At 39.2% G+C, this 12,545-nt stretch overlaps 1 protein-coding gene across 3 annotated transcripts in view; it reads left to right on the top strand.

Annotated features, from left to right (window-relative positions):
• The first annotated feature begins 673 nt into the window (after nucleotides 1-673).
• Nucleotides 674-12,545, top strand: part of Neil3 (nei like DNA glycosylase 3) — a 52,366-nt gene continuing 40,494 nt past the window's right edge. For all 3 annotated transcript variants that reach the window (XM_052162450.1, XM_052162451.1, XM_052162449.1), the window contains exon 1: nucleotides 674-945. In XM_052162450.1, the coding sequence (XP_052018410.1) occupies nucleotides 932-945 (14 nt within the window). In that variant the 5' untranslated portion in view covers nucleotides 674-931. The remainder of the gene's footprint in view (nucleotides 946-12,545) is intronic.

Raw genomic sequence — 12,545 nt, 5'->3', positions numbered from 1 at the left:
CAACCAAACCTACCTTGTAGCCTTTAGAGAACTGTGGAGTCAGAACCACCCAGCTGGACTTTGCCAACTTCTGACTCACAGAAACTTCTAACTAACAAATGATATCATTCTTTAGATAGCAATAAACAATACAAAGGGGAAAGGGAAAGGACTATTTCAGGCTTTCCTCCATCAAAGGACAGAGATCAGAAATGAATTTGAGTTAACAGAATATAGAGTCCAGACAGACCTGAGTCTGATGTAGACAAATGTAACCATTCATCGCCCTACACTGGAAAGCCACTAGACAAATCTCCACATTTATTTTTCCACTTTCACTTTAGCAGGGTGCTGGGCTTTTATAAAACCACAAACTTGACGTTGTTTTTAATGTGATCTATTTCAGTTCAAAAAGTATGGGCTGAGTAGCTCGAACGTAGTTTCTAGTCTTCAACTCCCAATTTCCTGAGTTCTTACAGTGAGCAGTGTTCACTGTGCACTGACTCCACAGGAAAATCGATGACAGACAAGTGTGAGACCTGCAGAGCCCTGAGTTCCATCCGGTGCAGGGCTCCAGGGGCGGAGTCCGCACCACCTGGGCGGGGTCTGGACACAGATGGGCGGGGTTTTCTGGTGGGCGAGGCATAGGCTAGGCGGGGCCTGGGAGGCGCGCGCGCGCGGGAGATTTGAACTTCCTTTCTGCCCAATCTGCGTCAGCAGGAAAGTGAAGTTGCCTGATTGTTTTCCAGTCAGGTCTTGCAACTACCAGGGGTTCCTGAAACTAGCAGGGGTTCCGGGCGGGCTACAGAGATGGTGGAAGGGCCAGGGTGTTAACTGAATGGAGAGAAAATTCGGGCACGAGTGCTACCGGGACAAGTGGTGACTGGCGTGTGGGGAACAGCTCTGCAGAGCCTAGTGGGCCCTGCCAGGTCCACTGCAGCCTCTCCGGCTGATGTCGCTACCTCGGTAAGTCAGTCCTGTGCCCTGCTTGGAAGTTGCAGCGGGAAGTGGAGTAAAAACACTGCCCAGGTTCTGGGATCCCCAATCTACTCTGGTTCCCGTGGCCTAGAGCCTGTGTTTCCCGACATTTACATTACCCAAGAAATGAGTCCTAGCCAGAAGCAGGCTAACAGGGCCAGTGCTAGATCCATGGACGGTGTTTTGTTACAATCCTGTTAACAGGCCATCAACAAAAGATGCTTTCTGATGTTTACCGTCTACATTCACTGACGATATCATCAGATTTGTGCAAGGTCTGGTATGTTTTTCTTTTCACGTTGCAAAACTGAACTTGTAACATGGAATTCTAGCCTCTTTCCTACCCAAAACTTTGAAGTTGATGAGTAATATATAATTCTAACGTTGCACATGGAAAATTTAGCACTAAAATCTCACTCAGCTGAATATTGCCATCTAATGAAGGGGCAGTAAAAGCTAGTTCTGGTTTCCTTAAGTGAATTTCTTTCTTTTGAAAGCAAATTGTAGCACAGCCTGCCACTCAGGCATACATTGCTGATGGCTGGATAGTCATTTGGTAAGAACTTAGAACTCTACTAAAAATATTCTGATTAAACGACCAGGCTTTTAAAGCCCTTTAGATTTGTGGTTAATTGTATTTCATGGATACATGCAATATTGTGCTGTTCTTCAATTTCTTCTGCAATGCTCCCTCAAAGCTCTCTCAAAGCTAGCCTTTGCTCTAGGAAAGAAGTTGCCTGATATGAAATAAGCATATGCTCCCACCTTGAAAGAAACAGGAAGATGTATTTGCAAGCTGAGTGATAGGGGAAAAAAAAAGAAAAAGGTTTGGATCTTTTAACAGTTATGCTTCTATTTATTTTGACTTGGCATGTCAGCAAGTACTGTGTACTTTTGTTTTCCTTTTAAATTATTGTGTTTCTTGAAATTATTTCTGAGTACTATAGAGATCTATGTTAATGGTTTCTTTAAAGTATTAGTGTTGACAGAGATCACCCATTCAGCAAAATTTTGTATACTCTCAACGTACAGGAGGGTGAAAATGTTTGTCTTTATGTTGTCGCTGGGAAAATGCACGGCCATTCAATAAAGGGAAATGTAAAGAAGTACAAAGTGATAGGTTTTCAGAGGAAGTGTGTGGTTCTGTCTTAGGAAATTCAGAGAGACCAGGGAAGTCTCCCGATGGAGGTAACAGAGCTGATATGTGAAGGGGCAAAGGAGATTTCGAGTTCCTGAGATGAGGGGCAAAGGAGATTTTGACTTCCTGAGATAAGAGTTGGCCATATATGCAGAAGAATGGTGTTCAAGGGCCTGAAAGAAAACCAGTGTGTATGTAAAAGACTGAGATCCGAAGGTGGTCTGATATTAAACCTGATGGGTTTAATAAGAACTCCATATACCACAAGTGGGACTTTGGTTTTCGGAGTTGGATTTGATTTATTTATTTTTTATTGAATATGTTCTTCATTTACATTTCATATGCTGAAACCTTTCCAGGTCTCCCCCATCTCCGAAAACCCCCAACCCCTCCTCCTACCCCATGCCTCCAAGTATATGTGCCTCCACCCGACCCACTCCCACCTCCCCCCATCTCGGCTTCCATTTGTTGGGGCATCTGTTGAGCCTTCACAGGGCCAAGGAGGATTTTATTTTTGTGTGTATTGTTTGTGTGGCTGAATGTAGTTGTGTGTGTGTCACAGCACATGTGGAAGTCGGGACAACTTTTCTTCTACCTCATTTGGGTTCCAGGGACCAAACCAAACTCACTTCTTTAGCCTTAGTGGCGAATGCCTTTGCCTGCTAAGCAGTCTCAAATGGGTCACCTTCCAGGCCTTATCTTGGGCATCAAGAGAAAGAAACTTGGGGTGGTAGTAAGATTTAGTTACAATTTGGCTACAACCCTGTGTATCAAAGAAGAAAATATGGGAAGAAATCTCAAGTAGGTATTGCAGTGACCCAGGTGAGGCGCTTAGGCTCAGATGCTGGTCGTAGAAATTAGGTGAAACAAGCCAGCCACTGTTTGAGAAATAAATGTTGTTGCATTGAGCAGTGCCTAAGATATGAACCTTCTCATTGGTGCCATGATTTATGTCCTTCAATAGCAATGTTGTGTGATAAACTCTTTGCCAGTTACTGGTAAGATGAAACTTGCTTTATCTATAAAAATTTGTTCATGAAAAGTTACTATTTATAAAAATAAAGATTCCCATTGCAAGAAACCAAGATTTTGTTTTAAATAGTCACCTTATTGGAATTTAGAGGAAATAGTATTATTAATTCATTTTAAATTTATTTTAATCATCTGTGACAAAACATGAATGCAGTTAGTCATGAGAAAGGATAATTCTACAATAAAGATAAACCTAAGGCTACTGGATAAGGAGTGTGGGGCTCTAGGTGAGTTTAAATCAATGAGCACTGTCCCTTGCAGTAAGGGGTTGGGCCAAGGTTTGATCTTCCTTCAGACTTTTATAGCTACTTTCAGTCATAAAAGATTCAGTAATAGCGTGGTTTCTGCAATGTATGCCATAAGGCACTATGTGTGATAGTGATCCTTATTAACTGAAGAAGTATGACCTTGGGTTTTGGCAGTGGCCTCCACCATTTAAATTTTGTTCACTTCAGTCAATTATCTGCTCTGATAATTCTCTTCATTTCTGTGTTCGGATGGCACCAAAGAGTGCATCTAGATAGCCTAATATAAGTGCTTTATTAATGGTTGAGCAATGATTAGATTCACTTGGCAACACTATACTCACTAAGCTATATTCCACAAATAAATAGCCCTGCATTTAAAGCTATTATGGAGAATGCCTTAATAGAAAGAGGAACTAATTATTGGAATAGAGCTGTGCGATTAGAAGGAAGGATCTGCTTCCATTGACATTGGATTGAAAATCAATATGGAATTAATAATGTGGCTTTCAGTAGAATCCTAAATACTCTGTTGTGGCTTCATTTTCTGGGCCTTTGATCTAAAAAGCATAATAATAACCTTTATAAATATCAACAGTGTTTTGCCTTTGAGAGCAGTGTTGGATCCATATTAAATTTCATTAAAATATGGACCATTGTCACAAACTTCTAGCAAGATCATTATTGTAACAGATGATCCCTGGTTTCTTAGGCATATTTGCCAAAGAGCTAAAGCTATTTAATGTTTCTACTACTGGCTTGAAATGATTAGTTTTCTCAAAGCAGCATTTAAAAATAATTGCATACTGTATTCTTTACAGTGTAATAAATATGAAAAATAACAAAGGAGAGCTAAAGAAATATTAAGTGGCCACTTAAAATAAAAGATTCAAACTTAAGATCATCATTATTCCAAAAACCAACATAAAATATCTTACCTCGGGAGCGACTGTTAGAGTGAACTACTTAGTCTGTTTATCATATAGCACTTCTCTTTGTTCTAGTTTAGGGCCCACAGAAAAGCCACTAATTCTTCCCCTTTTGTGACAACTGGTCCTTATTTGGAAGAATACTCTCTGTAGAAGATCTTGGCATCTGACAGTCATCCGCACACTGTATAACATCTACGTTGTGGCCCACTGTCTTCCCAGCTAAAACTAAGCAACTGTGTAAGCGCACTGTGTCAAACTCTGCTGGAGCGTGTGGAACCCTGTGATAGGAGACAATATCAGAATGCAAATGAACATGTCCGGCTAATGAGCTTTGAAGAGTCAATCTACCAATTGTAATTGTTGGGTGGTTATGATATTTTAGTGAAATCAGGGTATAATCTGCACATGTTTTTAATCTCCTCCCACACAAATGAAACAGTCTATTTATAAGCATTTATCAGTTTGAAACATGCACTGATTATTGTGATGATTCCAAAAGATTTCATGCATATATGTCATATGTTACCTACATTTAATCATCTATATGATCCTTTAGAGCATCAGGAACAAAGTAGGAATTTAAATATAAATTGAATGGATAGAGAAAAGCCAACGTTGGATAATGTTAAATGGCTAAATATTTTTTTAAGAGTCTAACTGGAGTCTCTTATTACAACTTGTTATGAACCTTCAGTTGTATGTGCCACTTGGAAACATCTGTTATGTCAAAGTACAGATGACCCACGTTAAAAGTTTCCCCTTGTTCAGATTAGAAAAAAATCACAGAGATATCTTTCTTGCCCTTTATTTGAAAGAATGAGTTAATTAAATATCCAAATGGGTTTCCTATATGTTTTATAGAGCATGCATCATCTACTTCTTGCCTTTTTAAGTGGATACTGATAATGACTTTCCTAGGGATGCAAAGTCATTACTAACACCCATTGAACTCAGGAAATGAAGGGTAACGTAGTAGTTCTATTTTTTTTCTTCAGATGGGGGTCATCAGTGTCTGTGGCTGTTGTAGCTTTGATCCAACACTGCTCCAGATGCTGTAAAGAACATCTGGTTATCTTTACTTTTGCTACATCCTCATCTGGAGATGCTTTATACTCACATCTTGCATTATTTGATCAAGATTAAGTTAGAGGACCTGAAAACTCCTAGCTTAGTATTTAGCAAAATAAACATTTGTGATTGCCCCTCTTTTTCCTGGAGCACAACTTTCTCAGCAGACCCAATTTTGTTAGAGTATGTTAGAATGTCTTCTTTTATGAGGCATGTATGATCCTTTATATCATCAGGAGAGACACAGTATTTAGACTCCACAAAAGTCCTCAAGGGTATAGAACACATTTTCATGCATGGTCCTGAAGACATTATTTTGGATCCTAGGAACCATTTTTGAAATTATGGGTTTGGAGGGTTGAGATTGATAGACAAGTGACCTATAATTTAAAAACATATATTACTGAGACTATGAAAGTGAATAGGACATTCTCTGTGACAACAATATGTAACTAAATGAGAGTCAAAACATTTGTCTAGGAAAAAGTCTTATTCTGCTCTGAAAAGTTCATCTTCCCAGTTCACCCATGGATAGGCAAGATAAATGGTAATCAGTGCAATAAATCATGTGCTGTCTCTGAAAATATATGTTGTTTTGAAGATTTCATATTATTAAGCCACTTGAAAATGGGAAGGTGAACCCTACTCAATCATACTTAAAATTGTGGCAACGGAGATTTTCATCTCTATTTCAGAAAAAGAAAGAAGAGGTTCAAATGTTCAAATAACACAGTAACAGGATTATAAGGGTCAACATGAGAAAGTCAAGTACATATTGGGCAATTGCGTATAGTTATAGCAAAGATAATAGCCTTCTGGAAATTAATTTTTGAATTTGTCTGGGCAGTGGAAGCTTATAGAAAGAGGTGATAACCTTAGATTCCACAGCAGGACAAGCGAATATCTTGTAAATGTCTTAGGTTTATTGCAAAAGCCTTGCCCAGTCTGTACGCAGAAGCTCATAAAATGAGATGGTGCAGAAGAAGCACTGAAACTGCTTGTGATACATACTCAAGCATAAGTGACATTTCAGTCTGTCCTGAGTGTTATGTATAGTAGATTATTTTAAAATGATAGTGTCTTGGGAAAAGCGCCTGTATAACAGATAACCCAAATTAAAAAAAAACAATCTTTACATATAGTTTTCCTTCAAAAATGGAATATCTGAGTCCTTTTTAAAGCCATTGTTTGAATGCCAAATGGACCTGTCAGAAGCTATAGGCCTAGCGGGATGGGGTTCTTTGGGACTGGTTGCTAGCCATGAGCCAATCTGACTGGAAAAGAGCCCATGGAGTATACAGTTCTCTACCTTATGTAGGTAGAGAGGGAGTGAGTATAGACGTTAGCTTCTATATAGAAATTGATAGTAATGGGAATTGTGTTTTTTACTGAACATAATTAGGAAATAAAAGATTGATTTTCTCTTCTTCTTTTCTTATTTTGTTTTTGAAAGAAATTTTGGTTATGGTAATTATAATAAGGGCATGGTGGTGGAGACAGAAGTTCTATATTTTCAATCCAGTCCTGGTTTTAGGAGGAAGGGACAACAGGCCTGTTTAATTCCACAAATGTTACAAATATCCCCAGACATTGTGGAAAGTCCTTGGGGATATTAGCTAAACAGAGTCACTTTCCCCAGGGAACTTATCTAGATAGGGGAGAAATAAAGTCACAGACACATAATAAGTACATGGTAGTGGCTAAGAAAACCTCTGTTAAGTGTGGTCAGCAGAAAACCTCAAGATTATTCAGATCCCCAGGTAGGCAAATAGGGAAATGTTAAAGCCCAGAAAGTTTAGACTGTGTGCTTATGCAAACGTGCGTGCACGCGCGTACACACAAACACACACACATGCATGTGCACACAGGCATATATATGAAAGAGAGGTTTACAGACTATGTATATAACGAAGGAACTATATCAGCATTTCACTTTAATTCTCAAATACCTTATCATGTTTAAAAAAAAAGACAATTCTTTAAAACATATTCAAGCTAAGGTCATAGCATCAGCGGCTGTGTGACTTTCTGCTGTGCTGAAGTCATTTGATAGTTTCAGGTCATTGCTTTTCCATAAATAAATATTTCCCCATCTCTGTCATCCCTTGGCCTGCCCTTCTGCTTCTACCTACATTATACTTCGGATGTTCATTGGGCCATAAGCATTTTTTAACCTGGTAGAACCTTTAATTTCATAACTGTTTTCAATTTTTTCTTTGATGTCATAATGTATATTGTTTTGGGCTATGGAGAATCGAATAAAATACCAGTAGAGCAAGAGAGACAGGTATTATACCTTTAAGGATTTTGTGTGAGGCTTTCTGAGGCTCTCTCAGCCACAACAACATATTTCACTTCGCACTGACAGCTGCGTGAAGATATATAATGGTCTCATGCATTTTAAGCATATTGGCCTTTATATTTTTGGATTCCTCCTCCTAGGCACAGCAGAATTGATTTGCAAGGACATATGGTCCGAGTCGTTAATAAGTATGTATTCCAGTGTTCATAAAGGTTTGAAGGACGAGCCAGCAAGGCTTGGCTTTATAATACTAAGTGGACAAAATTTTCATGTTCAGATCTTTTGACAGTTTCTGATAGTTAAAAGTAGATGTACTGATTGGAGCTCTAGGACAACCTTTACTGCCTTGAGGGATTATTACTGTGTGTGGGGTGTGTGTATGTGTGTGTGTGCCATAAGCATTTTTTTTAACCAGGTAGAACCCCTGTGTGTGTTTAGGGGTACAAGGAACAAGAATTTGTTGAAATTGGCAGGCAGATTTCTGAGTTCCAGGCCAGCCTGGTCTACAGAGTGATTTCCAGGACAGCCAAGGCTACATACAAGAAACATTGTCTCGAAAAACTAAAAACTAAAAAAAAAAAAAAAAAAAAAAAAAAAGAAATATTGTTGAAATAACCCCCTGATTGTAGTGTTCTGGGTGCTCTTTATAGTATATACATGGAGCTATACTGTCCATTAAAACTCATATTTGCCCCTTTATTTTCTATAGGTTCCTTTTGAAATATATATCATATACTGTTTTAGCATTAAAAGATAGTAAAAATTAGATGTGAATTTTACTTAAAAATATTTTGATTCTTCAATTAAAACAATAAACAGTGGCACATTACTGCTGAATTAAAATATTCTAACGGTGGGGCAGTTGTCTTTATTATAAGCTAACATCTGTCAGAATCTACATGATCAAAAAATATCGGGAGAGTTAAACGTGGCTAAGCACAAGTCACTAGATAAGTGACTTATCTAGTTAAATCAGAGCATTTTCTTTCAGTGACATTAGGACTATTAACTAATGAGATTTAGTTGGGATAAGGAGTGCCTTGTGTGCTATCTAGTGAGATTTTAATGCCATGTCTTTTTATAGATATCTCTTGGCAGATTTCAGATGATAGGATGGGGCTGGTGACAACGTTTGTATGAGGGTATTGGCTTCAATGTGAGAACGATGAAGTGGAGTAACATCATCATATACTGCGTGTGATTTTTGAGGGTCCACATCCCTACGGGGCCCGCATTTCCCTTAGTGGATAATCTTATTTCCTAGTTTACTCAGAGAACGTAATCAATCAGCAGATAAATAGCAATGCATGACTTCATACGGACTCCCATTTATACCTGTACCCTCTGCCCTCCATCCTGACGTTAAACTGTGTGTGACCTGGAACCTTCTTGCTCTTAAAAAAAAAAAACAAAAACAAAAACAAAAAAACAAACGTACTGCAGCTGCTCTGCGATCGCTTTCCATTACTGCGTCTTTGCCAGCCATAGGCAGACATGAGTCATCCCAAAACGAGCAAAAAGTTGACCGTCTCCATTTCCTTTCACGTGCCCCATGTCTGGATTTTATACGCTTTGTGAATTTGCTTGGCCTTGTGCAGCCAGTCCTGTTCTCGACGATCATATATATATATATATATATATATATATATATATATGCCTCTTATAGCCTCTAATCAGGCTTTTTCCATCCTTCTATCCTCTTGCTGTGGCTTACTGCTGTGTGGCGGCGGCCAGGGTCTAGGCTCAGACTCTGTCTTACTGGGTTTGATATGTCCTCTTCCTTGAAAAGCTTTTGGGAGATGCTCCCGGCATGCTCCACCTGCTGGGTTTTGCTCTTGCCTTGCTAGCTGCCCACTTGCTCCCCGGTTGCTTTCCTTACTCCTCTCCTGACATCATAAGCCTTAGCGGGTTCTGCCTCCTCCCAACAGCTTCACCCTGGAGGACCCAAGACCCTGTGCCTGTGTTGTTTATCTGCACATAGTCCCTCCATCTCATCTAACACCACTGTTCTAAGACAGTTTCTCTGCAGAACACTAAACAGAATTTATATCTTCAAGCTCAGTTATCTCCCAAACTCCAGAGTCCCATATTTATCTGCTTGATGTTTTTCCTAAGAGATACCTCAACTTTAACATGCCTTAAAACCAAACCGGCTTTTCCTTTTCTCTCTGCTTCCCTCAGGTCTCTATGTAACTTTTCTTTCTTATTATTCAGGCCCCAGACTCATCATCTTCTTGGCTCTCTGACTCTCCTGTTCCTCCTTCAATTTGTCTGCAAATACTTGTTTGACTTTCAAAATTTGTTTCAAACCATGTCCATTTTCAGTACTGCTCCATGGTACTGATCCAGATGCCTGTGTTTCTCAGCCAGATCTCTGCAGTTGGCTCGTCAGTAATATTCAGGCTTTTACCTTGAGCGCCCTCGGCCAGAATTCTCTCTAGCAGCCACTGAGTGCATTTAAAATACTAATGTAGGTCATATTATTGTTCTACTCCATTATGGAGAAAAAGCCACTCCTTAAATTGGCCCTCAGGCTACACAATCAGATTTCCTTTATATGTCAAATCTCACTTATCCCACTGGTCCTCTGTGCCCTGGCCACCCTGGCCTGTGACAAAAGAATTGTGTTGTTACTGCATTTTTCAAAGCCATGCTTCACTCCCTTGCCTTTTTTAGAACTTGATCAAATACTAATTCCCCAATGAGACTATGGTACCCCCTCCTTTAAAAGTGCATTCTGCTGCCCCCCCTGCCCCCCATCCTTGTTCTTCCACTCCTTTCCTTGCCCTTTCCTCTACTAGAGTATAAATTCTACAGTGTGGAGTAATCCAATTTGTTTTATTTATAGATATATGCCCAGCTTCTAGTGCACAGCTTGAAATATACAGGGAAGTCAATAAACTTTTCTGAAATGAACTAATCCGCTTAAACAGCCACGAATCGGCCATTTTTAGTAGAAAGAGTTGTCTTTCTAGATGTCATGTACCACTTTGGTTGTCAGAGGATGTCAGTTGTAGACAGAGCAAAGAGAATGACATGAACTGTCATAGCTGTTGGCTTCTACAGTTTTTATGTAAATGATGTAAGTTCTTGTCAAAGCTGTTAGTTTAGCAATTTGAGGAGACTTCACATGAAACAATTAGGACTCATTGACTATTTTATTTGGTATTGTGACAGCCTCTGAACCTTTGCCAAGAGCCATTATAAACCTTGGTAACTAGAACTAAGTGAAGGAAAGAAGGAAAAAAGTCTGGGCAGAGAGTAGATTGGTGGTAGGAACCATCCAATTAAGTGAGTTCCCATGTGGGGAAGGGAGGTTGGGCAATGTGGTATAGGTACTCAGATACTAAGGTGAAATGCAGCAATGTGGTAGCTTATGAAAGGATTTGTAATTGGTCAGATATTGATTGGGTACATGGTAAGTTTGATATTTAACTTGTTAGAACATTGGGCCAGATGAGTTCAAAGCACAAGTAGCTATTTTCCTTTGAATCTAACATGAGAGGAACCTGCCAGGTAAGAGTATGAGTGTATTTGTGCATTCATATGTGCGTGTGTGTTTGTGTGTGTATGTGTGTGTGTGTGTATTAAATGGGATATGATTCACCACTGACACTTTGCTGGAAGCTCTAATAGAATATTTCAGAGTGCATGTATGGTTAAAATCAGATACTAATAAAGAAGTTATAAGACTGGATAAGAGGTACTTGACATTGGAGTGGTGGAAAAACAAGGTTCTGACCCATTACTTTATGATTGAAAAATTAAAATGAAAGTTAGACTTTCAATCTGGGATCCTGAAAATATGGCCTAGTCTATACTTATATAAAACTTACTTATAATAGATCTATGTCTGCTCTGTATTGCATCATCTTAAAAGTGTCCTGGCTAGCTTTAAAAACTTTGTACCTATTGATTGGTTGCTATAGGAACCTACCTTGAAATCTGCTACTGTAGTATATACTTGGCTTGAAGGGTATGTAAGTGGCTTAGAGACTCCAAGAGACAGAAAAGTGAGACTCTTCTTGTTTATTGATTTAGGACAGTTACATAGTCATTTATACAAACAAAGCTGATGTGAATGAATATTTTCCCTTCACTGAGTACGCTAGCCTACCTTGCTAGTACTTGATAATCAATCGTTCGTAAATCCTTGAGTTCATTTTCTGTTCAGAGTCTAGCATGGCCTTAGTGGGGGTGGAATGACATGGCTCCTGTCCCTGGTACAGGACCAGCAGGGCATGGGGCTCCACGAGTATCAGTGGCTGCTATGGGCATAAGGCTTGTTTGTATAATAATGTATACATTTCACTTTCCTCCAAGGAGTGTCTTCACTGTTAATGTTAAAGATTCTATAAAAATAGAGACAGCACTGCCCAGGAGTGTGCCTATGTTTCAGCAAAATGGTAAATGCTGTAATGTTAAGGCTGTGTAAAAGAACTCTAAAAGCATGTGTTCGAAAATATATAATTTCTCAATTATGAAAAATATAAGGATGCAACATAAAATGTATAAGGAATTGTTTCATAGACCTAAAGGAACAGAGGCAGCTACGCTATGAGCCAGCATGTTAGAAAGATAAAAAGACAGATATAAATACAGGCTGGTTCCTGGGTTCCAGGTCAGCCTGGGATAGAGCGAATTCAGGTCCAGACATAGTTAGAATAGTAATTTCAGGGTAGGGTCCCACCCAGGTAGCTTATTGTCTGTGTTTAACAGAGGCAAGCAGATCTCTGAATTCTTTTGCAATGTTACACAAAATAAAAAGTGCTTGCTGTGTCCTGAGAATTAAGGGGCGAAGGTCACAGGATGCTGATTCATAGGATAATCAAAAGGGAACCTGGAATTAATAACTGAATTGGTATGTAAAT

Source organism: Apodemus sylvaticus, chromosome 18 (genome assembly GCF_947179515.1).
Source record: "Apodemus sylvaticus chromosome 18, mApoSyl1.1, whole genome shotgun sequence".
Classification (NCBI taxonomy): Eukaryota; Metazoa; Chordata; class Mammalia; order Rodentia; family Muridae; genus Apodemus; species Apodemus sylvaticus.
Note: the sequence above shows the minus strand (reverse complement) of the source record. Positions and strands in the feature narration are given on the sequence as shown.